Source organism: Canis lupus, chromosome 10 (assembly GCF_048164855.1).
Source record: "Canis lupus baileyi chromosome 10, mCanLup2.hap1, whole genome shotgun sequence".
NCBI lineage: Eukaryota > Metazoa > Chordata > Mammalia > Carnivora > Canidae > Canis > Canis lupus.
In genome coordinates, this window is record NC_132847.1 from 37364870 (window position 1) to 37392820 (window position 27951).

Consider the following 27951-nt stretch of genomic DNA (forward strand, 5'->3'; position numbering starts at 1 on the left):
AACTCTTGGTGTTTTCTGAATTTGGAATTATAGATTCCTATAATTGCAAATTTATATATATAAATATATATATAGCAATTATATAAATATATATGTATATAAACATATATAGATAGACTATAAATTAAAATATTTTTTGAGACAAACTCTTGTTAAACATCAAATACTGTGAACAATGAATGTAGTCTATAAACTAAATCACAGAACAGGGGATCTTCCATCTAGGATATCTACAATTTTGCCACTGGACTTGGGAAATTGCTCACACATAATGGAGAAATGAGTTTACACTAGGCAAAAATATTGGCAGGTTTGAATACCTACTAGTAGTTTTCTGGAAAATCGTGAACTCCGTAATGTTGTACCACCATGTTAGATATATCTGATTGTCATTTTTGAAAAATATGAATTTGGCTCAATCAGCTTTTTGTTGTCATTGTTCAGTCTTTTTCCTTATGGCAAATGGAAAGCTTAGTGTAGGTTATTTCTAGTGCATCTTTGCAGCTCTGAAAATTCTGAGATTAATGGAAACAAGATTATAAAGTCTTCAGATTCATATTGTATCTTCAAAACAATTGCTACTAATTCAGGAATCTTTCATGTCTATGATCTGTGACCATGGGCACATATCCTTATAACATGAAATTAAGTTAATTTGAAATTTGGGGAGCTAATACATTATTTACAATTTTCCATCTATAATTCACCATTAAGTTTTTGTCTTTAGTATTTTCATCAGACTTTTAACTTAGTTTTATTTTTATCGAAGTATAGTTGGCACATAGTATTATATTAGCTTCACGTATATAACTTAGTGATTCAACGTTTGTATACACTAAGAAATGATCACCAGGATAAAACTAGCTACCATCTGTCTCCATTCAAAATTGTTTCAATGTTAACTATATTCTCTTTGCTGTACATCCAAACTTATTTCATTATTAAGGCCAAATTCAGTCTACAAGACAGACAGAAGAAACTAGTAACTTTGCCTGTTTCTAGTCAAGGTCATGGAGGATTTTCGTGCAATTATACACAAAGAGCCTATGTAGAAAGAAAAATATTATTTTGCATAGTATGGCCATTCAAAATATATCTCCACCATTAAGATTTTTAAAATCTCTTTCATTAGAAACCAAAAGAAAAAAGTTCAGGTTTTCTAGCACATTTTAAACCAATAATGTAATCATCGCTTCTTTTTTCTTTCTTTTTCATTTTTAAAAAAATTTCTATTATTTATTTTTATCTCTCTAATTTTTTAAATCTTTGAAGATACCCTTAAGATTTTTCTCCATCTAAAAAAAAAAAAAAAAGATTTTTCTCCGTCTAAATTATGGCAGGCAATATAACTAAAGATAAGAGTTTAATGCAGAAATACACTAGTGGATATAGTTAGATTTTACACTTTTAGAAGGAGTACAATAATAATGAACCCTTATTTTTTAATAATAATTACTTATACTAAAATGTGTAACAGTTGTTGTAAGGATTGGGTTTTACTAATACCTAAATTTAATTTTTTTTTCTAGAGACAAAGAATGTGTTGCTAATCATATGAGAACAGTAGAAAATATGCTTCATAAGGTACTATAATTTTTCTTCAATATCATTCAACTTGTGTTATCACATTTTCCTAGTCATTAGTTTTGTTAACTGCAAGATACTTTAATTCATTTTGTAACTTTCTTAAAAGTAAATTAATAAAAAGTTCCTTCCAGATGACTAAAAATTTGTATTATACAATGCTATATTATATAACTTTCTTCAGAATTCACATTATGTACTTGATAAAACTATAAAAATAGTGGTTTCTCCAAACTGGTATAATTGCACTTGAGTTATTTGTGGTCTTTGCTGACTGAACCAGAGGTCATTATTATTCTTGCATGTCTCATAATGATAAAATGTTTGACCACACTGTCTAACCTCTCACCACTCTCAAACCTACTATCCTATATATTTGTATATAGAGGAGCCATAATGTATTACATTTGGCAGTATTTTTCGAGTTGTAATTTACCTTCTTATAAGAATGTGTTCTTGAACTAGAAATCGAATATATTTAATAATATTTTATTATTTTCAAACTTGATTACTTCTGATGATAAATTAACATTTAATTTGTAGTGATGAGTAGCATTTAAGGATGTTATAGTACTAAAAACTTAGAATCATATTTACAATAATTTTGGGACTCAACATTTATTTTATAACATAATTTTGCAAATAACTTAAAAATACCCACAAAATGGACCCTTTTAAGGAGATTTTAAATAAACATTAGCAAACTAATATTTAATACACTTTAACATTTTAGAAACACTAGGCATCTGTATTATTTTAGATATTGAAAGTGACTATCATCATTTCATATCACCAAAAACACTTCCCAAAAAATCTAATATTCTGAATGTTATGTTTTAAAGTAGTATTGTTTGAAATTGATTTCTCCCCATCCCCACTTAAAAAAGTTAGTGTAGTTTAAACATAGTCACATCAAATCCATATATGTTAGAAACCTGAAATTTGGTTTGTAGAAAAAGAGACATCTTTAGTTAGGTTTTCTTAATACTCGGTGAGACCCTTGGTAGGAGAAATCAGTTATGTTGTATATATGGTACATCTTTTTATACAGTTAATGTTGTCTTGCAATCCAATTGTTCATTTTCCCAGCTATAGGAAAAAGTGTTCAGTGGCAGCTACCTTGAGGGAGGCACTTTGACATCAGTTAAAAACTATCACAAGCGGAATACAGATGTTGTACCTTATCCTTTCATTATGAGAGTGGCAAAATAGGTACTTTAAGTATAATCAAGACTCACTGCAGTAGGACAATTGTAATTGTATAGTTTTTCAGGTGCAGTTCATCTTTCGATTTTTGAGTCATAGGGAAAGAAAGGTGTCTTTAGAATTGGCCTAGAGCCACTGTGGATTTACTTTTGGTTTATGGCTTTTTTCCCCCATCAGATTAAGTGGTTAATTATTTTGATTACTATTTCTGGAAATTTCTATTTACGTAGTGGTTTCAAAATTATCAATTATTTTTCAAGCTTGAAGTAAAAATTTAGGAAAGCCTAGTTGATTGTTGGGCTAATTCTCTTTTCTATGAAGTTTGGATGAGAAAGAGTGGGTGCTAAAAAGAAAGTGGCCCAGAGAGTCGCTCTGAGTTCTCAGGAAGGTGCTGTCTGCTGGTCCTTATGCCAGCTTTTGCAGGTTTGTTTTTCCTGGCCCCTTAGACTGTCCAGAGGAGGCATTTTGCCATTTTGAAGAAACTGGGCATAGTACAGAAGGAGGTTGTAGGCTCTTTCATGGCAAAAATGGTTGTGGTTACATCTAAACTCTTCAGTACAGTTTATTATACATAACCAAATAGTATAGCTACTTATATATCTTAAACATATGTTTTCAAGTTTTGTACCAGTTATTCTAGAATAAAATGAACTTTTACCTGCTGAACTGAATTTTAAAACTAACTTCTGACACAATAATCAAATAGAAGTTTTCATGAAGGTACTGTTTTTTTTTCTTTTTATGATTTATTTATTTACTTTAGAGAGAGCAAGAGAGAGATTGTGATGGTGAGGGGAAGAGGGAGAGTGAAAGAGAATCTTAAGCAGACTCCACCCTGAGTGTGGAACCCAATGAGAGGCTCAGTCTCACAACCCCGAGATTATGATCTGAGTTGAAACCAGCAGTTGGACACTTAACCAATTGTGTCACCCAGGTGCCCCTAATCATTATTTCTTTTCTTGAATTTTAAAGAACTTAAACAATTGAAGAACTTAAATGTTTGTTTTTTGGAAAAACAATTACATTTCATTGATAGTTGTTAATTTTTAAAAATTTGAATAGAATTGACGCACAGTGTTACATTAGTTTCAGGTGTACAACCTAGTGATTTGAGAAGTCTATATGTAATTCAGTGGTCACCACAAGTGTAGCTACCATCTATCACCATATAATGCTATTACGATATTATTGACTATATTCCCTATGCCTTTTATTCCTGTGACTTATTCATTCCATATCTGGAAGACTGTGTTTCCCACTCCCCTTCATCTCTCACCACTTTTATTCAACATAGTACTAGAACTCATAGCTGCAGCAATCAGGCATGAAAAATAGAGGCATCCATATTGGTTGGAACTAAAAGAGAAGTTAAACTATCACTGTTATTAGCAAATGGCATGATATTATACATAGAAAATCCTAAAAACGTCATAAAAAACTACTAGAATAAATGAATTCAATAAAGTTGTAGAATACAAAATTAATATCCAGAAATCAGTTCCATTTCTTTATACTAATAACAAAGTAGCAAAAAATAGAAATTAAGGAAACAGCAGCATTTACACTTGCACCAAAAAGAATAAAATAGCTAGGAGTAAATAAACTTAACCAAAGAGGTAAAAGACCTGTACACTGAAAACTATAAAACGCTGATGAAAGAAACTGAAGGTGACACACACAAATGGAAAGATACTTCATTCTTATGGACTGGAAGAATTAATATTGTTTTTTTGTTAAGATTTTTTATTTATTTATTCATGAGAGATACAGAGAGAGGCAAAACATAGGCAGAGGGAGAAGCAGGCTCCATGCAGGAAGCCCGATGTGGGACTTGATCCCAGGACTCTGGGATCATGTCCTGGGCCAAAGGCAGACACTCAACCGCTGAGCCACCCAGGCGTCCCAAGAATTAATATTGTTAAAATGTCCATATTACCTAAAGCAATCTATAGATCCAATGCCATCCCTATCAAAATGCCAACAACCTTTTTCACAAAACTAGAACAAATAATACTGAAATGTATATGGAAGCACAAAAGACCCTGAATACTAGAAGCAATCTTGAGAAAGAAAAACAAAGCTGGAGGTATCACAATTCTAGATTTCAAGATATATTTGTTAATTTTTAAAAATTTTTATTTATTTATTCATGAGAGACACAGAGAGGCAGAGACATAGGCAGAGGAAGAAGCAGGCTCCTCACAGGGATCCCAATGTAGGACTTGATCCTGGCCCGGGATCACGCCCTGAGCTGAAGGCAGACGCTCAACCACTGAGCTACCTGGGCATCTCTATATTTGTTAATTTTTAAACTTGGTACATATATTATGTTCAACTTTTAAAGTCTTAAAATTATATTATACAAAGCAGTTGACTGGATATTAGTTTTTAAATCCCCTTTGGGACTGATACTAGTATTTAATAAGGAAGGCCAGTCATTTTCATCTAAGAGCATATATCTCATTTCAAAGAAACAGATGTTTTATTTTAATTACATGTAAATATATGCATGTATATATTATGATTTTTTAATGTAGGCCAGAAGTTAACTTTTTCTTAAGAAACTTTTTTTTTTTTAATTTTTAAAATTTATTTATGATAGTCACAGAGAGAGAGAGAGGCAGAGACACAGGCAGAGGGAGAAGCAGGCTCCATGCACCGGGAGCCCGATGTGAGATTCGATCCCGGGTCTCCAGGATCACGCCCTGGGCCAAAGGCAGGCGCCAAACCGCTGTGCCACCCAGGGATCCCCCTTAAGAAATTTTTTGGGCTAACAGCAGGTTATTGGGATTAAGGAAAGTAAAAGAGAACAAAATCACAGTTTTCCATGAGGTGCATTTTTTATACACATGCTTCTTTATTTAGTTGAATTTTCAACTGTTTTGAAAAAACCAGAACTATCGAACTTTTAAAAAGTCACCATTTCAACCATTTTAAAGTGTACAAGTTAGTGGCTTTCAATGCATTTACAGTATTATGCCACCACCACACCTATGTTTTCAGAATATTTTCATCATCTCAAAGAGAAATCCAGGGCCCATTAAGCAGTCACTCCTATACCCTCTTATTCCATTTTTTGGATTGTCTTTTTACTTTCTTGATAATGTCCTTTGATGAACAAAATTTTTTAACTTTGATGAATTTTTTTCTTTTGTTGATCATGATTTTGGTTTTATATCTAAGAATACATTGGCAAATCCCAGGTCATGAAGAAATCCCCTATATTTTCTCCAAAGAGTTTTGTAGTGTTAACTCTTATATTTAGATTTTGGTCCATATTGAGTTAGTTTTTGTATATGGTATGAGGGAAAGACTGAATTTCATTCTTTTACATGGCTATCCAGTTATCCCAGCACCATTTATTAAAAAGACTTTTATTTTCCCTATTTGATACCTATGTTGAGAATCTATTGACCATAGATGTTTGGTTTTTTTCCTGAACTCTCAATTCTGTTTCATTGATCTATATATTGTCTATCTTCATATTAGTACCACATTGTCTTGATCTCTGTAACTTCATAGTAAATTTTGAAATTAAGAATTTTAAGTCTTCCAACTTTGGTTTTTTTTTTTTTTTTCAAGAATTTGTCTTGACATTTCAGGGTTCCTTATAATTACATATAGATTTTAGGATCAATTACATATGATTTTAGCATATGAAGAAGAAGGCAATTGGAATTTTGATATTTCCATCTTAATGTTAAGTCTTATAATCCATGACATGGGATGCCTATCCATTTATTTAGATCTTCTCTAATTTTTTTCAAAACTTTTGTAGTTTTCAGTGTACAAGTTTTGCACCTTCTTGCTTAAATTTATTCCTAAGTATTTTATTCTTTGTGATGCTATTGCAAATGAAATTATTTTCTTGTTTCATTTCTTAGTTCTTGATTTCCAACATTTAGAAACATGACTGATTTTTATATGTTGCTTTTGTATACTGCAACTTTGCTGAATTATTTAGCTCTGATAATTTGAGGATTCTTTAGGATTTCCTATGAATAAGGTCATGTCATCTGCAAATAGAGAGTTTTATTTCTTTCTTTATGGTTTGGATGCCTTGTGTTTTGTTGTTGTTTGTTTTATTTTTTGGTCTAATTGCCTGGCTAGTTCTTCCAGTCCTAGCATGAGATGACAACAGATATCTTTGCAATCTTTCTAATCTTAGAGGAAAGCTTTTGGTCTTGCACCATTAAATTTGATGTTTGGTGCATGTCCTTTATCAGATTTAGTTGTTTCCTGTATCTAGTTTTTTGAATTTTTATTATCATGAGAGGTAGTTGGGTTTTGTTAAATACCCTTTGTGCACCAAATGAAACGATCCTTTCCCCCCCAGTCTTCATTCTAATAAAGTTGTGTACTGCATAGTTCATTTATGTATGTTGAGCCATCCTTGCATTCCTGTTATACATACCACTTGGTTATCATGTATAATTGTTTGAATATGTTGCTAGATTCCGTTTGCTAGGTTTTTTTTTTTTTTTAGGATTTTGTGTCTATGTTCATAAGGGATATTGATCTATAGTTTTCTTGTGATATCTTTGGCTTTGGTATCTGAGTAATACCATCCTCATAGAATGAGTTAGGAAGTATTTCTTCCATTTTTTTCTTTTTTTGGGGGGGGGTAGTTTAAGAATGTTAATTCTCTAAGCATTTGGTAAAATTTACCAGTAAAGCTAACTGGTCCTGGGATTTTCTTTGCTGGAAGTTTTTTGCTTACTTATTAAGTATTTTAACTTATAATAGATTTATGCAGGTTTTCTGCTTCTTTTTAAGGCCATTTTGGTGATTTATGCGTTTCCAGGATTTGTTTAGTTCATCTATGGTTACCTAATTTCTTGACATACATTGTTCATTTTCTTAGTGTTGTTTTTATTTCTGTAAGGTCAGCAGTAGGGTCCTCACTTTCCTTTTTTTTTTATAAATTTATTTTTTATTGGTGTTCAATTTGCCAACATATAGAATAACACCCAGTGCTCATCCCATCAGGTGCCCCCCTCAGTGCCCATCACCCAGTCACCCCCACCCCCTGCCCACCTCCCCTTCCACCACCCCTAACTCATTTCCCAGAGTTAGGAGTCTCTCACTTTTATTTCTGATTGTAGTATTTAATTAATCTTTTTTTTCTTGGCAAGTCTAATAGTTAAGGTTTGTTGATGTTGTTGATCACTCCAAGGAACCAAATTTGGTTTTCTTAATATGCTCTGTTATTTTCTTATTCTCTGTTATCTCTATCATTATCATTTTCCAATCTTTATCATTCTTCATGTGAATTTGGGTTACTATCTATTGTCGTTTCATTTCAGGGTGAAGGACTCCCATAGGGCATTTCTCATAGGACAAGTCTAGTGGTAATGAATACCCTCAGCTTTTGTTTATTTTAGAATGGTTTAATTTCTCCTTCCATTTTTAAAAAAAATATAAATAGCTGAGTTCTATAAATGCTTTTAATGTGTATATTATATACCAGGAGCTCTACCAGTCTCTGGAGAAGTAACCATTCAACCAAAAAATATATATAGTACAATCCTTATATATGTATAGCATAGTCCTTTCCCCAAGGCAGAGACACAGATAATTCCAGTATAGCAACTGAAAGTTTACAGCAACCAAGCAAAAACTTAATCAAAAAATAAACAAAACAAAACAAAACAAAGAACCTACCTGAATCTCAGCATTTAAGGAAATGAAGACCACCAGTAAGGAAAACTGAACAAGAATATATGTAAAAGTCATTAATAGTATAGTTTTGATTTGTAACTCCTCTTTTTTTCTGTTGTGAGAAAAAGAGGGAAAGTATAATTATTATATTCTTCTATGATTTTATATTATGATATAGAAGTAGAATTGTTAGAATAGTTTTCAGAATAGGGATCCTATTTGGATATATACAATAATGTATGAATTATTTAGGGTCAAGTATGAGAAAATTAAGATTTATTGGGTGCTAACCAAGTACTTAACAGAGAGATGTCTTGGCTTACTGTAGCTGGGGGTGAAAGTAAGTAAATTTAGGTAAAATTGGAATGTAGAGAAGAATGAACTTTTTTTGTAGTCACTTTTTGTTATTGTTGAGTTAGCAGAGTAGCTGGATTCTTGAGGCTTTTAGAAATTGCTGAAATCCTACAAGTTCAAAAGGATTAGCTATAGTGTTTCCTGTGTATGATTATAGTGCACTATGAACTTTAAAGGTACTTCTGAACATTTACTAAGAAGTCTTAGCTGCCTCTTCAGTAAAATATCTAAAAGATAAAACAGGAAGTCACAATCCAGAAGCCTCAAAAGACTGTAGAGGACCTTATATCTATAAACCCTGTAAGCTTATCAGGCTGAATGATACTGGACAATAGCTAGGAAGTTACAGGAGTTTTTGCTAATATCCTGAGATTGGTTTCTACAATAAGGTTACTCTAAAGCCTCTTATTCATCATAAAACACAATATTTAATATAAGTAGTTGAGTTCTATAAATGCTTTTAAAGTGTATATTATATACCAGGAGTTCTACTAGTCTCTGGAGAAGTAACCATTCAACCAAAAAATATATATAGCACAATCCTTTATATATATATATATATATATAGCATAGTCCTTTCCCCAAGGCAGAGACACAGATAATTCTAGTATACCATGGTAAATATGAATCCATAAGATGCAGTTCCACATCCATTTAGATGGAGTTCTTCATCTATGAAGCATACTTAGAAAACCCATGGGTTTGCTGGAGGTTTCTTAGAAGACAATTAATGCCTAGATGAGGCTTTGAAGTGTGAGGAAAGATGAGAAAGGTGTTCCAGCAGAGAGGATAGCATGTGCAAGTGCATGGAAGCATGTGAATAGTCAGACATCCTCAGTTCATCAGTAAGTGCAAGGAGAGTGCAAGAGAAGCAGCTGAATGGGGCACTTGGAAGCCAACTCATAGAAGTTGTTTTTCTTTTTTGGCCATTCTCAAACCCTTGGATCTTTATCACGGAGGCAACAGGAGCAACCTAAGGTTTAAGCTAGTGACTGATATGGTCAGATTTCCTGACTGAATTTGGGTTCTAGAAGGCATGTTTGGAGACCTGATATCATGAGAAATGAAGGTAGTTTTAAGAGCCACGGGTCTGTAGGCTTATGTAGGCAGGAGAAGGTTTGGACCAGGGTAGTGATGATAGGTGGTGGTAGGGGAAAGAATATGAAACTTATTTAGTAAAATGGTGAACCAGGATGAGAAAGACAGGGGGGGATGACTCCCAGGATGGGGCAGTGTGATTGACTGATACTGGAAATACAGAAAGAGGAGCAGGCTTTTTTGTTGTGGTGGTGGTGGTGGTTTGTTTTGTTTTGTTTTGTTTTTTGTAGGGCAAGGAAGGGAGACAATGATGAGTTTTGTTTTGGAAATACCCAGGTTTCAGGTAATGTGGAGTGATCAGCAGGATATTTGAGTCTGGACTTCAGGGAAAAAGTCACACTAAAGATAAAGATTTGAGATTGATTAACGTAATACTCTCTGGCAAAGAAAGAAGGCAGTGTAGCAATTGACAGGAGAAACAAGACATTATAGATAAATGGGAAGCTAACAAATGCATTTTGAAAGATTAATTATGCCACTAGAGTTTGGAGTCCTTGAGGGATGGAATTGTCTCCTTAATTTTTATATCCTCAGCATCTATCACAGTGCCTAGTACCCAGTAGGCACTTAATGAATGTTTGTCAAATGAGTCAAATTCTACCATCATCCAGGCCATAAATGAAACTGAGGCCATCTCTAGATTTCAGTGGGACTCTTGCTGATATTGCTTTGTTTATTTGATTGCTAAAAATAGCATGTGTTTTGATTTTGCTTAATCAAGAACTGGAGGAGATAGCCTAAATTTGATTATAAGAATGTCTCTGGTAAAGAAAGGTATGCTAACAATGAATTTACAAGGTGTAAGAATCCTGTTACAACGTTTTTAGCTGGTTTGACTCCTATGAAGTGGAAATAGGTGGATTGTTAGAGTGGATTGTGAAATAGATTGGAGTCAACAGAAACTGATGGGTGAAGACACTGTCCTGCCAAATCTTTTTTTTTTTTTTAACTTTTTTTTATTTCTTTATGATAGTCACACACAGAGAGAGAGAGAGGCAGAGACATAGGCAGAGGGAGAAGCAGGCTCCATGCACCGGGAGCCCGACGTGGGACTCGATCCCGGGTCTCCAGGATCGCGCCCTGGGCCAAAGGCAGGCGCCAAACCGCTGCGCCACCCAGGGATCCCCTGTCCTGCCAAATCTTTAAATGTGATTTTATAATCTTACCTGAAAAATGATTAACCCAAATATTTTATAATATATAGTTATCCTTAGATTTTTAGTTTTCAGTGAATTTATAAGAAATGGAAACATCACAGAATAGCTTTTAATTTATAGAGCTGACAGTATTTTAAAAGCTGAAGTATGATTTAATACCTCTAAAAACACAGTTTTTAGTGACTTGTTAATGACTCTCTAAATGTTACTTATAATCTTTGAACTCCACTGCATTCGTAGTTTCTGGATCCTGGTTCTGAAGATCAGCTATGCAGGGCATACAGGTGTTAGCACAGCTGGCTTGTTGCTGACAACTCTGTCCATATAGCTGTCTTGTGTGTCATCATTCATATTGTTCAGTGTCATTCTGACCTAGCCAAGCTAAAAATGGTACTCCAGCTCAAGAGGGATTTAAAAACCTTGACAAACTAAAGATAAGACACTACAGAATGTCATGTACGTGTACTTAACAGGTCTTAGCTTAAACACATCTAAGTAACTAATTTCAATATGCCTTGGCCTTTATCCTTTGAAATAATTTACCCTAGGAAAGAAAATATCTGTGTGGAGGACTGTTAACAATTCATAAGCATATTTCTCTATTCTCAAGTATGGGTTTTGTGTTTGTTTAAATAGCTCAAGGTCAAAGTAATCTATTTGTGGGGTACATTCTATGGCATATAACCTACACCACAGATTTATCATGCTATCTAGTGCCTTTTTAAGACGTCTATGATCAAATAACCCTCTTCTCCAGCTTGATAATTTGATTTGAGAGTTCAGTTTTTCAGATCCTTAATTGGGATGTAGCCAGCTTGATAATTTGATTCAAGAGATCCATTTTCTGGGTCCATAATTGGGATATAACTATTAATGTGTGTGATGGTTGTGGTGGTGGATTTGCCCTCTTTTTCTGGTGACAGCAGCTGGTAGTCATTGGAAAGTTCTGGCTGTGCTCCAGAGCTGGAGGTTAAGTTAAATAACCAGCCAGCAAGAGAGTAGTTTCTCACTTCCTTCTTTCCAAATGATGAGTGCCAGTGTTTGCTGCAATGTCAATGGAGTGCCCGCTTCTGCTGAGCTCAAGGGTCTCCTTCCCATAGGTGTGGAGCACAGCAGGAACTGTTGCATGTATCTTGGGACATCATAGCTTGGGGATCTTCCATGTGAGATGGTGATACTGTATAAGGATGATTGCTGCACAGGTAACTTGTCTCTCAGTGTAACAATTTGTGCGTGTGTGTGTGTGTGTGTGTGTGTGTGCATGTGTGTGTGTGAGGCTTTGGGAGAAAGAAAACATGGATAAATGAGAATACCCACAGATCCAGGGAAACTACTGAGGAAAATAATGATGATTAAATAATAGTTTCCATTACTTCTCACAGAACTGCTTTTATGAACCTTACACATTTTTGCTAAGATTGCCAGACAAAGAGCAGAGGCAAGATAAAAAAATAGTGTTGTTTAGGTAGGGAAATGGAAGAATTACCAAAATCCTAAGCAGTGTCTCCAACAATTAACTGTTCATTATAGATATTAAGAGGCATTATGATTTGGTGCTAAGAGCGCTGGACTCAGCATCTTCATATTAAGGATGGTAATAGCTGTTTCACAAAGGGGATGGCCGAATCAAGGGAGGTAGTGTGAAGAGTACTCTGAAAAGTATAAAGCACTTTTGGAAGTACCAATGATATAACTACTAATAGAAATATTACTCTATACATTTCATTCATTAAATAGTTAAGGAAAAGATAACAGACAGGAGAAAATACTATCCATTTAGATGTAACTATTCAATCTGTGAATGTCATCTCCATTGTGTTGACAAGCTTGAATCCCTGCTTCTCTCAGTAGGCACATATCAGAGTCCTGAACTGATAATTATCTTTTTTATTCTATTCTCTCTTTATCCTGCCTTGTAGAATTTGTGAGTTTGGAATGACATTCTTATTTGATCACATACTACGAGCCTCTGTATGCACAGCATTTTTCTTGCTACCAGTGTTATTACAGAGTTAACTCTGGCTGATGCCCTTCTCTGTCTATTTACAAAAGGCTCTCTGGTCTGCCTATTCTACTTGTTTAACCAAATTTTATGTTGATGAGGTATGAAACATATGCCAAGAAAGTTAGACCCAGTCAAGTTGTATACCAGACTACATAAAACTTGAAAATATATCAGGAGATAGTACACTTATTTTATGAAACACTTGAAAAAAAGAAGCCAGAAAGTGTCTGTGAAACGCAACCCTGTGTTGCTGATAGAAGGTTGACCTGCTAGAAATTGTTCATCTATTCTCTGGTGAGATGTGGTTATTTTAAAAAAACCTCACAGATGGTGAAAAATTTTGTCTTTCCTTCTATACCTTTAAGGCAGAGGATGGCCAAAGTTTTCTGTAAACGGTCAGATGTAAATATTTGTGGACCATATGGTTTCTGTCTTAATTCTTCAACAATGTCATGGTAGCAGGAAAACAGCCAGAGACAATAGGTAAATGAATGGGTGTCACGTGTTCCAATAAAACTTTATTTACAACAACAGGCAGTGGGCTGGGTTTGGTTCCCAGGCTGTACTGTGCCAAGTACATACTGCTCTTTTGTGCGGAGGTTGAAAAACTGTTTAAGTTCCTCTGGTGTAGGATGAAAAATAGAGTAAAGAGAGAAGGGACAGCAAGAAGGAATCAGTGGAGGTGGAAGGAAGTGCAGAGGAGGGAATGGGACAGAAGAAGGCAGGAAGTGGAAGCAAAGTAGAACGGAAACATGCAGTGCTAAGAAAGGAGATGAGGTTACAGGAACACTGTAGAGGTCCGTACTTGATGACACCATCCGTGGTAAGAATGTTTATTTTTTTTAAGAATGTTTATTTTGAAAAAACAGATATCAAACTAGATTGGAGTAAGTAACATTTTAGCCAGGTTAAGGGTATGATGTGAAATCCTAATTATCACATACTTTACCCAGACATTTAAGATACAGGCATTGTGTATAACTTTGTATGGGATCAATGTATCTGAATTTCTCTCTACAGCCCTACTTCCTTAGTGTCCTGTTGGTAAAAACACAGCTAGTGTCACATTTTATAAATAAGTGTATGTTTTTTTTCTTAATTTGGAACATTAGGTCCAGAGGGATTTATAGCTGTGTATGATACAGCATGCAGGTTCACATTTTGAGAGTTGAGCAGTTTTTCCAAAAATGACTAATGTAATTCACAGTTGATATGTCTACCAGGAATAGCTTTTCTGTGTTATGGTAGGAGTACAGAAAATTAGAAAACAGACTTTTGGCTTGTGAGTAAAGGCCAATCAGAGGAATAAGAGCATGGATCTTATGAATCACTTCAATCTGAAACTAGAGATGATAAAATAAATATATATTTCATAACAATATTTTGACTTCTTAGAAAGTTTCATTTATTTTTCTCTATCCACCTCCTGTTTCTCTTGTGTCTTATGGCATATCTGTTAGAAACATGTGCTTTCTGAAAGTATGTAATAAGGAAGGGAAAAAGCAAACTACTTTTCTAAAAATCAAAATTTCAGAGTGTAGTAATGTAGGTATGTTTTCTTTATTCTTTGTCAAAATATTATGAAATTGAATAGTTGTATAGAATATTATAAAAATGTATATAAGTTGACAAATGAGATTTATATTGTGAAATTGTATGAAAAATTAATCATATATATTAAATATGAACTGTTACCCATTTTGAAGTAGAAAAACATTAGTATTATATATATTTTATCACTCACAGCTATATATAAACCACAGTGAAAAGGGTATAGAATCTTAATTAAAGGGTGAATAATGATATGCCATTGTAAACAATTAAAGACTAACTTTTGAAATTATAATTTCAAATTAATTTGAAATTTGAAATTATAGTTTAACGTACAGACAGGTGATAGTGGTTGTTTTAATCTTAGTTCACACTAAAATCTGTTTCTTAAAAGGTGAGCCTACTTCTCATAGGGAAAAAAGTGATTTTACTTTCCTAATATTGTTACTTCAAAATTCTTTTGACAGTAAGGAAATTTATTTTAGATTCTCATGCTTGAAAGGAATAATTTTACAGCTAATGGGCAGTGTTTCCCAAAGAAATCTCACTTATTTCTTTTCTGATTTTGGTTACTTTGTTTTCAGACTGTTTTCTGTTTTTCATGAACAAATTTAATGCAATATGAGGAGAGTCCTTTTTCTTACCGTTCTGGGTTGAATCTCTTTCCACCTTGTTCACACTCTGAAATTCAAACTTGCTTTCTGCACTCTTGTGAACAGTCTCATCTTTCACCCTACATGTTTTCCTGTTCCTCATCACCTTCCCTTCCTGCTTCTTTGCTGCCTGGTTGTAATTTTACTTGTCCTGTGTCACTGTTTTGTTTTCTCTCTACATGATGCTTTTGCTCCTTGTACTCTTTATTTGTTATTTTTAAAAGATTTTATTTATTTATTCATGAGAGATACAGGGAGAGAGAGAGGCAGAGACACAGGCAGAGGGAGAAGCAAGCTCCATGCAGGGAGCCTGACATGGGACTCAATCCCGGGTCTCCAGGATCACACCCTGGGCTGAAGGCAGCACTAAACCACTGAGCCACCCGAGCTGCCCTCCTTGTACTCTTTAAAGTAGAACTCCTAGTCGGACCCTTTTCAAGAGTGCAAAAAAACTTTTTCTAGAAATACTTGAGGAACATTTTAGATGCTTATTCTCAAAGTTCTGGCTTAATGTAAAAGTGGAAACAACTCTTGAAATTTAGTAGAAATATTTGTGATATTATATCTGTTACATATCACTCTCCCTTGAAGGCATTGTCAACATGCAACACTTCATTTATAAGTAAATAAAGGTATTAACACATGCATATGCCAATAGTGTTGTAACTATGATGCCCATGCTTTGGTTTTGCAAAATAACTGCATTTTGATGTTTTTCCCCTAACTAATATAAGAATGATTTAATTTGGCAAATTAAATAATGTTGTAGTGAGAATGTTAATTTGATAAGGAGTCAAAGTTTTAACTGCCAAAGGCCCTAGGTTAGTACTGTTTAGCAAGTTTATTTAGAGACTATAAAATGTGGCTTACTATTCCTGTATGTCAAGCTTCACAGTTGAAGTCTAGTGCCTGATAATAATCAGGTTAAAGGACCTCCAGTGCTGGAACTGTGTTGTGGATTATACCTACATTGCTTATGGTCCTCCCTCCCCCTTTGCCCGTATTAGCAATCTGCTTTTGTACTTTGACTTCCAGGATTTCCCTAGTGAATTTTGTCACAGAAAAAAGAGAATCATCAATATCGCAGTTAAACTTGACTTTCAAAGCTAATAGTATCTCATTTGGGGGCTCAAATTTAATAAATTTTCTTTGATTCTGGGTGAGTTTTTAAACATCAAACAATGAATTGGCCAGGGTGCAGTAAAATATTTAGATCTATTGACTATGGTTCAGAAGGGTAGAAGGCAAAACACTAGTGGTTTGATGTTGATAAATTCTCAGTACCTTAATCCACATTAATGTTTTCTTTTATCTGAGCATGCATTGGTGACCAAGAAAAAGCAAGAGAGGGTAACGATACATATAAAATATAAAATCTAAAGCAAATATATTTGTAAAATAGGATTTATTTTGTTAAGTAAGTTAAAAGCATTCTCATTCTGACTGAAGACCCTGGAGAATATTTGTTAGAGATAAATATACATTCTGCATTGGAACTCCAGTGTGCATACAGTACTCACACCATTATAAAAATTGCATTACAGTGTCTTTTTTATAGCATACACTTTGACATTCACTTATTGACAGAAATTCTTCTCAACTTGGGAGTATAAAGATTTTTATAACCATAGATTAGCATGAACAATTAAAGATGTCATCAGATGTTTGTGTGTGTTTGCTGATTTGAGGAAACCCTATGAAGTGTGATAGTTCATTCATAAAATAAGCAATAATTCAAACAGGTTTTACAAGCTTCCCAAATAGAATAGAAAAGCAAAGGAGTAGTTTTCTATCATATGTGTTGCCAAGTTACATTTGAAGTTGCTTAGGGAAAAGTGGGGATAGATACATATATATTTGAGAAATTAGTATTATTTTTATAGTTCTCCCATTCTTGACATTTACTATTTCATCAAAAAATTTTGATTCTGTGGCTTTTAGCTAGTTGCATAATATTTATCCAATACATGGTAGCAGAGAGAGACATTTTTTAAACCAAGTCAGGCCTGAGTAAACTTAGAAAATATGCCCATGTATGAAATCTACTACTGTTAAACTATGTAACTAAAGATTAGAGCTAACTTATCTTATGGAAAACTGAGATGTGAAAATTTTAAAGCTTTTACTAAGTTTGGAAATTAAAAATGAAAACAGATCTGTTTCAGAGCATTTTCTTCCATCTATACATAGTATATGGGGAGTAGTTTCTCATTTGTCCAGAAGGTGGCAGTGTAATATCAACTGCCTGTGATACCCATACCGGCGAGAGAATTGGCATTTCTCTTGTATAGCTGCGGTATGTTTGTATTGTTACCTTTACGAATACTTAAAATTTTGTACAAATACCACTGATTTATTCATTATCTTATTTAGAAGTTGTATGACCGAGTTGGTTTATATGTATTTAATCGTTAAGACTCAAGTTTGTTAAGAAGGAAATGGGCAAATAAACCTCTGGCTAGTATATTTTTAAGTCTCCTTGTGTGTTGAGTGTATTTGTTTTTATTCCAGGGTGCATATTATTGAAGTTTTCTTTTCAAAGACTAACACCTAATAACTATCTTGTCTAATATGTATCAGTTAATACCAGTTAAATTAAACGTGTTATTAAGAAAGTGATAATAATTAGGAGATTGCTATTTGTTTTCGATTTTGTGGATATTTTTTCCTTTTTTCTTTTTTTCTTTTGAGGCTGGAACAGTGAAAAAATAATTCAAAACCTCTTGATCAGAAGAGCTCCAGTGACTCTTCTTCCCTCCCTCATTCCAAGCAGGAGGATGCTTTTTCTTCTTAACATTCTCCCCCAGCACTCTGAATTAGAGATTTATTTGCAACGAAAAATCAATTAGTCCTAAATTTATTCATGGATTTCAGGTCCAGCGATCAATGCAAGTCCACTCAGTGGGCTCAAGGGGACCCAGTTCATCCCAGTTAATGTGTCTGAAGGGGAATTACCATTGATGCTGTTTTTTTCCCTTTAGGTCAGAGATCAGATCTCGCTGTCACGGACTGCGGCAAGTAGGAATGACTTCACCCTGCAGCTACCCAAACTCCACCTGGAGACCTTTGCAATGGAGGGGCTCAAGGGCGGACCAGAGGTGGTAGCGTGCCAGGTTAGAGTCTAAATAACATTGTTTGCTACTGAGACGTGTAGAAAAATAAATTGCACTAACTGTAGAGAATGAAAGCCTCAAAGTATTGTGAATAACTTAAAGGAGATACAAATAATTTTTCTTAATTTCTCTTCTACCATGGAACACTATTTCACAAATAAATGGTTTTTCTTTTCTTTACAGCCTCAAACTGGCCTATGAAATAATCCAGAAAAAGATTTTTTACTGAGGAAAAATATGTGTTTTATAGCTAAGTACAGTATGTAAAGAACATGCTTTCCTGTCAGCAGAGGACAATAAGACACTAGGCTGTTATCTTCTTAAGCTGGCCTCAATTTGTAGCTCTTCTTGTTTTTTTTTTTTTCTCTTCTTGTTTTAAAATAAATCACTTTTCGATAAAACTATCAAGAGACATATTTGAAAATTTTTAATGTTAATTCCAAAGTGGAGCCAACATTTCTTATGTGGCAGTGTACTTTAAGCAAATGTGGTACTGTACTGTACTTTGCATTAAAGAGCATTTATTTACTCCTTCATTTTTAGTTTTAATGAACAACATAGTATGTGCAGACCAGGTTATTTCCTTTATAAAACTCAAACGCCAAATCATGAAACCCCAAGTAACTTTAAAATAAACCTAACAAAGAAAATATTTTCAAAAACATACTCATTTTAGATGCTGCAGATCTCTTTCTGATTGAGGCAACTCCTGTGTTACAATGAGCATTTCTTCCTTCAGGTTAGGACATGTTTTTTTAATTGGACAAAACAAAATTTGATATGCACTTTATTCACCTTTTAATGCCCAATGCCTTTATTAGAGAAACCTATCAACATGTAAACTGTAGGAAGCCCAATATTTCAACAGAGCTTGTTGTTGTTCAGTAGCAATCTAGATGTTTCAGTGTATCTGAAAGATAAATATCTCTTAAAACTCAGTTTCTGTTTCACATTTTGAGGTTTAAAATAAACTTTATCATTCTTTAGTTTATAACGCTGTGAAATTTTAATTTTGTATAAAAATTAATGTCAGTCCAAGTGGGGCTATGTTAATTTTTTTTACATGCTCCATACTCTAATTTAATTTGCTGTTAGTACCCAAATTAATGCTCTACAAAGAAGAATACTCATTTCTCTCATTAGATTGTCCACCAATATATTTTAAATATATATGTGATTTAAAACTAAGCATAAAATATTTTTATTTTCAGTTACAGGCTAAAATACTATACTATCATTTAGTACGAGATTAAGATGTACATTTTAAATTTGCTTATTATTTATGAATACATTGTAACCACAAATACAATATGATTTGAAATTTTTCTAGTGGCTGTAAAGTAATCCTTTACTTGGCTATCTTGATTCAGAATCTCAGAGGGCTTAAGTACTTGTCATAATTTGCAAATAATGACTTCCCTCAAACTGTAGATTTGGGTGATTTGGAAAGAGACTGATCCTCACACTGCCATATTTTGGAGGAAAAGCACAAACTCTCTATGGTTCCGACATCAGTGAATAGCAAGAAGGAAATGTAGAGACCCCTATTTCAAACTACTATCTTTTCCAAGTTCTAATAAAAATGCTTATGCACATCGCCAATATCTAAACACTTGGGCACATTTTTGCACTGACATGTCGTGGTGTACATTGCGGATTAGTTATGGATATTGTAGTTGATTATTCCATGCAGAGAAGAACACGTGATTTGGACCATAACAGTGTTTTTTACACAGACACAGACAGACACACAGGCACACACAGAATTGGTAATATGCTTTGGAGTACTTTGAGAAGAAAGGCTCTGTAGTATTGATGATCTTCATTTTACTATGAGTAGCTATCATTTCAGTGAGTACTTACTATGGACTAGGTATCATGCTTGCTTTCTTAAATACATCGTATTGTTTACTTTTCACAATGGATCTGTCAAATATGGCGTTCTATGTCAAATGATGGCTTCATTTCCATTTTATTTTTTTTATTTATTTATTTTTTAATTTTTATTTATTTATGATAGTCACAGAGAGAGAGAGAGAGAGAGAGAGAGAGAGAGAGAGGCAGAGACACAGGCAGAGGGAGAAGTTCCTATAACAGATCAACAGCAAGTAAGTGGCAGGGCCCAGAGCCTGAATTCAAGCATAGGTGTGTTTAACTGCAAAGCCTAAACTGGTAAAATCTGATATTAGATGAAAATCTAGACACTTCTGTTAAATGGTAAGCATACAGCTTTTGAAATATATAGTGGGGTTTTCCTTCCATTTATGAAATATACATCATGCCTCTGTGTAAGACGTGGGTCATAGTTTATGCTATCTCATGGACAAATTCACAGATAAAAAATTTTGTTTCCATGGGACAGGCTAATATTATGGAGTGTTTGCTACTTTTCACCTTTTGCAGTATATAAATATGTATATTTATGCTAAGTGGGACTGCATATTTAGGAATTCAGTATGTGTTTAGCTTTGTAGTCTGTGCTGATGAAATGAACTGTTTAGAGAGTGCACGCTCTTTGATTATGTTGAAGAGAGGATCACTGTGGAGGATGTGGTGGTGTATGACCATTTGGCAAGCCTGTGCTGCCATTATTTGGAGCAGTGGGAGCTGTCGCTGTCGGTCTTTTCCAGCATGGGAAGCTTTGTTACAGGTATAACCCTGGATGGAAGGAAGAACAGTGAGCATGAATGAATGGCGAAGAGGATTACCCTTTCTCTCCAGACCCAGAAGAGCATGTGACTGATGCTCTCCTACAGGAGAAAATTCAGTTCAGAAAAATCTAGTCTCTAAGATCTGCTAGCTTTTAGCCTCAATTTGCTGAAAAAAAAAAAAAAAAAAAAGTGAAGTCCTACCAATTTCTCAGGCTTGTAGTAGAACTTGAATGAGGGAAGGCATGTAAAGTAGAGAACACAGTGCCCACCACAAAGAAAGCAGGCAATTTATGGTGGCTGTCATGATTACAGCAATTATGGGACCCTTGTAAAGATGAAGTTAGCAACAGAAGCTTGTTTTCGTTTTAAGGGTGTGTGTGTGTGTGTGTGTGTGTGTGTGTGTGTAGTTTATTTTGCGGAATGGTTATTTAGGGTCTTTTTCTCTGTATCTTTCCATTTGGTTCTTTTATGCTTCCTTGTTTCTTGTTTCTTCAAAAGCTTTAAATAATTTTTGATTAAGATCATCATTAGCTCCTCATTTACTTATCCAGGTTACCTGATGTTCCTTTGAGGCCAGGTCTCCAATGAAACCCTTTGTCTAAGCTCCTATGGCAGGACCAGATCTATTATTACCTGTGCTTTTATCTCCCAAATAATCGTGTATCAAAACTGGCATATCAGTCTACTAGAAAAAAATGAAAATACCTGGATTAGACAAGTTAGCTTTAGCTGAAAAGTCTGGTACAATATGAACGCTGAGGACTTTGTCATAAGAAATATTCTGCCCATATTTTATAGAGATAGTACCTGTTACTCATGATCTTATACTTTGAATTGTTTTTCCCACAGTAATTAGGATATGCAATACATTTAATATCTGGCAGTTATTAGGCATATAATGTTTGTATGTCTACCCTAATTCAATAACAACAAAGAATATTGCCAATATTCTGTCGGTCTTTTCCAGCATGGGAAAAGTACTTAACATTTGTTAAGTACTTATTCTGAACCCGTTACTGTGCTAAGCACTTTACATTTACTATTCCACTCCATGCCTGCAACAGCCATTTGAATAGGTGCCCTGATTTTATCTATTTTATAAAGGAAGGAGCTAAAATTTATAGAGATGCAGTAAATTCCTAAATGTTACATATTCAGTGAATAGGGTCCATTCATGCTTTTAATCATACCTTTCTGCCTTTTGTAAATTATGGCTATGTGTGTGCGTGTGTGTGTGCTTTACGATGGTCAAGAGGGGCAAAGAATAAAGGTAGGGTGTGTCTGTAGAATACAATTTCACTTGTGAGGAAATAGTGGAGAGAATAGAAATCCAAAAGAAGCTAACTGGGAAAGTTACTTAGACTGTATATTTCAGCCTCTTCATCTGTGAAATGGAGATCACAAAAGTCTCTAACTTATCATGTTGGGGTGATAATTCAATGGATTAACACATCTAAAGTGCTCAGACAGTGACAGGTACATTGTAAACACTTGGTGTCTTCTAGCTGCCCAGGGACAGGAACCCTTCACTGTTTTGTTCACTGTTGCCTTATTTTGTTCACTGTTGCATTATTCTTTAGGATAAATGAGTGGAGTGGTTTCATTTAAGGTTATGTACATTCTAAGGCTTTGATACACATTCCGCAGTTGTCCCTGGAAGAGACTTCCAGTTTACTCTGAAATGACTTCTCTTAGCCCTCTGGTTTCCTCCTTAAAGTATGGGTCTTTATTTTCCATGACTAAAGGGAAGTGTTACTTGCTTTTTATAATTTAGATCTTCCCTGATTTTTAGATAACCATTCTTGGAAGGTTCTTAACTTACAGAGTTGCCAGGGTTCACTCAGTAAGGGGAATACATTGTGTGACTGCTGTTTGTTTCACAGATACTGTTTTTCATTTATTACTGGGGTGCATAACACTGCTTTGAATGTTTGATATTATTAGAAATCTGATCTTTTGGTAAGCAGGATCATTTTAGTAATAAGGTATCAAAAAGATTTTGAGGTCGTCTAAAGTTTTTAAGAGTTTGTGCAACTCTCTTTAAATTCTAAAATCAAAGTATCTTTTAAATTAAAAAACATAAAATGATTTTAGACTTAGGTTGTGAGATCAAATAGAGTGTTGGAATGCTACCTTCTTCAAAATTTAGAAGGTACTGTCCAGGGAAGAGCAGAGCTGTTTGTTAGGGAAAGACAATTAACTGGAAAAATAATATAGTTCTTGTGAGAAGAAATGCATTTTGATGAAAAATGCCATCCTTTGCATCACCTATGCTTGAGGGCTGTTGTATATAGTTCCACAGAATATAAGTTGTGCCAATGAGGCCTCTGAATGACGTAGATTTGAGGCCTGACTTGAGGATGAGTGTAAGAATTAGTGTGTTTACTTTTTCTGTTGACACCAGGAAGAGTAAATGGCGTTTTCTGAGGTAGTTGTCAAAAAATTGTCTGAGGTGAGTTGTCAGAAAAACATTTTTGTTATTTGCTAGTTAAAAGTTTAGAATTCTGGGCGCACCTGGGTGGTTCAGTCAGTTAAGTGTCTGACTCATGATTTCAGCCTGTGATTTCAGGTCATGATCTCAGGGTTTTAAGATGGAGATCCCAGTGTGGAGCCTGCTTAAGACTCTCTCTCTCTTTCTCCTCTCTCTCTCTCTTCCCCTCCCTGCTTGTGCGCACACACATTTTCTCTAAAAAAAAAAAAAAAAAAGTAGAATTCTGCTTTGCATTTAAACTTATTGGTTGTTAGTCATTGTAAATCAGGCCTCATGGTCCTTGATCTGTATCTTCTATGATTCTTGATGACCAAGAAAATCTAGCATGTCCATCATTACTAGAGCAGTTTGATATCACTGCTTGTCTTCTCAGCTTTCTTCTCTCCCTTCTTCCTTTCTTCTCTTCTTCTGCTTATTTGATTTGCACTTGGTTTTGGGTGCTGTAAGGGTGGTAGTGGAGTGGGGGAGGGGAACACATCAATCAGAATTCTAGGGCAGAATATTGAGAGTAACAATGTCAAATTATACCTTTTATTGGTCCAGATGTTTTACTAGGTGATACATACTACCATTCTTTTCTTCATCCTTATACTTTATTTTTTAAAAGACTTATTGTAAAAAGAGATATTTTAAAAATATTTATTGTTAAAACATAGCTCGGGTACTAATGGCTAAGGTTTCTAAAAAATATCTTTTAAAGCTAAGGATTATGGGGGTGCCTGGGTGGCTTAGTTGGTTAAGCATCCAACTCTTGATTTCAGCTTAGGTCATGATCTCAGGGTTGTGGTATTGAACTGTTATCAGGCTCCACGCTCAACATGGAGTCTACTTGAAGACTCTCTCTCCCTTTGCCCCTCCTGCTCTCTCTCTCAAAAAAAAAAAAAAAAAAAAGCTAGGAATTATAAAAAGTTCTTTTTAAAATATTTAGCAGTTGAGATATTTTACATCTTCCATCATGGGTTTTATTTCAGATTGGTGGTAGTTGAAACAACAGAGTTTTTTTGGTTGGTGTTGGGACTTTCATCATTGCCTTTTGAAAATGACAGGATGACATGTGAGGACAAGGAAATACATCTGTATAAAGCTTCTGTTACATAGAATCTCATATTGCGAATCTCCTAAATCCTTACTCCTTAACTCAGCTAAAAATATGAATTAGTCCCTCTGGGAATGATCTGGTATCAGTAATCTGAACGGACGTTAAGTAAAATCTGATAGGAATTCTTTACAAACTAGGCATGATTCATAAAGTCATTTTTTCCAGTTTTGTTTTTAATAATTTCTTCCTTTGTTTATTCTAAGGAAGAATATTTAGGGAGAAGATAAAATCATAGAGTCCATATCCCAGGAGTTTGAAGCGGTTATGCAGCTTTACTCCAAAGTAACAGAGCCAGCCATAGAATAGATGAAATACTTCCTCCGTAGTAGATTCAAATTGCACAGTTATCAGGAATTGTCATTATTTTATCCAGTTGTGTTTTTTTGCAAGGATTACACAGTTGTCCTATCTTGTGAAGGATGAATAGGCTGGAAGTGCTACTGGAATTCTAGGCCAGAATCACTATTTTCTGGGGGGCTCTGGGCCCTCAGCTCTTCGGGTGCATCAGCTTCTCGCCTGGAACAAAGAGGTGATGATACCTGTCCAGTTGCATCTTGGGGCAGTCGTGAAGGTCATGACGGATATGAAAGAGGTTTGAAGATTAAAATTGTATGCCTTTGAATATTTGGCATACAAACGTTCATTGATCAGGTATGAGCTTGCTTAGGTTTCAATTTCAGATGGAGATTTTTGTCCTTCTAAAAACAAGCAATGCAGTCGGATTATAGGGAAACTGACAACAATGAATCTGCAGATTTCAGTGCATCTGAGTTTGCTGGAAACATGGTGTCGATCAGAATGGGAATTACTTTGTTAAGAGCCTAGCATTTGGAAGAGGTAAGATAATTCTGTTTGTGTGGGGAAAAGACGAGCAGCATACTATTGGAGAAAGACCGTGTGACAGTCCGAACGCCTGGATTCAAGTCCTGACTGCAGGTTCAGGGTTGAGTTCTCATTTCCTCTGCAGGTGCAGGAGGTGCAGCTTTTACTACTTTCTTTCACAGGACAGGGTGTTGGGGAGGTGGTGGTGGAATCAGATGGGAAAATATGCATGCAAGGATGCTTTTTGCATGGTACTGTGCTGTATAAACCATAGGGGAGGGAACTGTAGACAGGCCTGGAGGCAGAACAAGTGACTTCAGTACATCAAGGAATGTTTTAGGGTTTCTGCTCTTGAGGTTTTTGACTGATGATTTATTTGATGCAGTTTTCACTTTAGTAGCAGAACAGGGTGTTCACAATTTTAGTGTTGCCTCATTTCAGTATAAAGCCATGGTAAACACTTTGAATATACTTCCATTTGAGAAATTATTACACAAAGTAATTAAGGAATTACTGCTGTTCTCATATTTTCCTCTAACTCTGTGGCCTTTATTTACAACCATTTATTTTTTTAGAGGGACTTCAAATTCCATCTCTGAAATGACAGTATTTGCCTGCGTGTGAAATGTTTCAGGCACATTTAGTCAAAAACAAACAAAAACACAAAACATGAAAGTACAGAGCTTTTAAAAATTATTATTTTTTTGGTTACAGTATTCAACACTAGGTAGCTCAAGGCAAAAAAACTGCAAAGTGATACGAATATAATTTCTTTGTCATTAATGTTAAGAGGCAAAAATTGAATCCCAAACTTGACCCTTTCAATATCTTTCTTTTCTCATTTTTGAAGCCTATTTAAGTATAACCTTACCAGATAATACCTTTTAATACTTATTATTGAGAGACCGAAGCCTGTGAGCGCTTGAACTTTCAAGTGCTGCCACAGAATTGCTATTCATTTTAGCTACTTGGACAAAAAACAGTGTTTGATGGACTGCCTAGGTGAGGACCTGGAAAGGGAAGGGTTATCTACAAATTGAGTGAGTTTATTATGGCTTAGTGATTTGCTGATTGATTTCATTTGCTGTCAGTTAAGGCTCTCTTAATGTCAGTTTTCTTTGCATAATGCCTCGAAATAAAGACTGATGAAGTTCTTCAGATTGATGCCGCTTATATAAACTGACCCTGATTTGCCCTATTTTACATGACAATTTAAGTGACGGCACTTAGAGGAAAATACAGCAATGAATATGCAACTTAAGGATTAAGGGAAATGCAGTGAATCATTCAGTCTAAAACTAGGTACAAAAGTAATTTCTGGTAATAATTCCACAGATGCCTTAAGTTTTATTAAACAGACTGTTATTACTTTGAAGTGTGTGTGTGTGTGTGTGTGTGTGAAGAGAGGGGGTGCGAGTTGAATTGAAAAAGAACTGAAAGTGATCCTAAATCTTTTCAAATTATGGTAATCTTTGTCTCCGCACTAAGTTAAACTTGGAGTTATCAGAATCACAGTGTTAAGAAATGTTTTATTTGAGGTTGCATAAATGCTGTAATTTAAGTAACCAATGAAATGTAGGGTGAGTAATTTTGGAGCTTTAAATGCTTTTTGTTCAGTTTCAGAACCTTCTAGTAACAGTAGTAGTACTGCCTCCCCCCTCACCGCCCCCTAACGGCCACAAGTCTCATCATGTGTACTAAAAAGAGGCATTACTTTTGGGAGGCAGACTAACTTCAGAAGTAACTCGTGAGGAAAACATGAAATGCTAAACATTTTCACCCCTTTTCTGAGTGAGGGCTACTTAACTCACACTTGCCCCTTTTGTCTGGGGGATATCTGATCCTACTTCAGGTGTTGCAGGGCAGTATTTTGTTTAGAGTATATTTTATAGTACATATTAACTAACATGAACCTGACTTGGTGTAACCTCATGAGAATTGAAAGGAGGACATAGGAGAACCAGAGTGGCCCCATCAATTGAACATCTGACTCTTGATCTCAGCTCAGGTCTTGATCTCAGGGTTGTGAGTTCATGTCCCACATTAGGCTTCATGCTGGGCATGGAGCTTACTTAAAAAAAAAGCATATTGAAAACAAATCCTTGAAGTAGGTTCTATTCATGTGGTGGGGGCTTCGCAAACCAACATTGAAGCCTAAGTGGTATACGTGATATATTTAAACGAGGCACATATTCTATATTTGCTAATAAGGATTAAAATGGTCCTCAAGCCTTAGATCTTTGGTTGAATGTTATCTTGTGGAATGATTTACCCAGAAAATTTGAAGGCTAAAGGAAGAAACTCCATGTTTTTAATCTTCCTAAAATTGAGAAGGAAATGATAAAATTAAAACATGCAGTTTAAACTTGTACATGTATTATGTCATAAGACAAAAGAGGAAAATATAATGTTTGTGAGACATTTAGTACAGCGTCTTATGCAAAGCCACCAAAAGATAGCAGTCATTATTATTATTGTTGTTGTTAATTTTTAGAGAGAAAGAGGT

At 34.8% G+C, this 27951-nt stretch overlaps 1 protein-coding gene across 19 annotated transcripts in view; it reads left to right on the plus strand.

The window, feature by feature from the left end:
- CCDC171 (coiled-coil domain containing 171) overlaps positions 1–27951 on the plus strand; it is a 467902-nt gene that overhangs the window by 219308 nt on the left and 220643 nt on the right. For 17 of the 19 annotated variants that reach the window (XR_012037998.1, XR_012037999.1, XR_012037996.1 and 14 more), the window contains 2 exons: positions 1530–1584; positions 18251–18382. Coding sequence is in view for 15 of the 19 variants with exons in the window: in XM_072841423.1 (XP_072697524.1) it covers positions 1530–1584; positions 18251–18382 (187 nt within the window). In the remaining 4 variants the exon portion in view is untranslated. Of the gene's footprint in view, positions 1–1529; positions 1585–18250; positions 18383–18565; positions 18719–27951 lie in introns of those variants that run through there. The other 2 variants (XM_072841435.1, XM_072841431.1) reach the window with 2 other exon arrangements.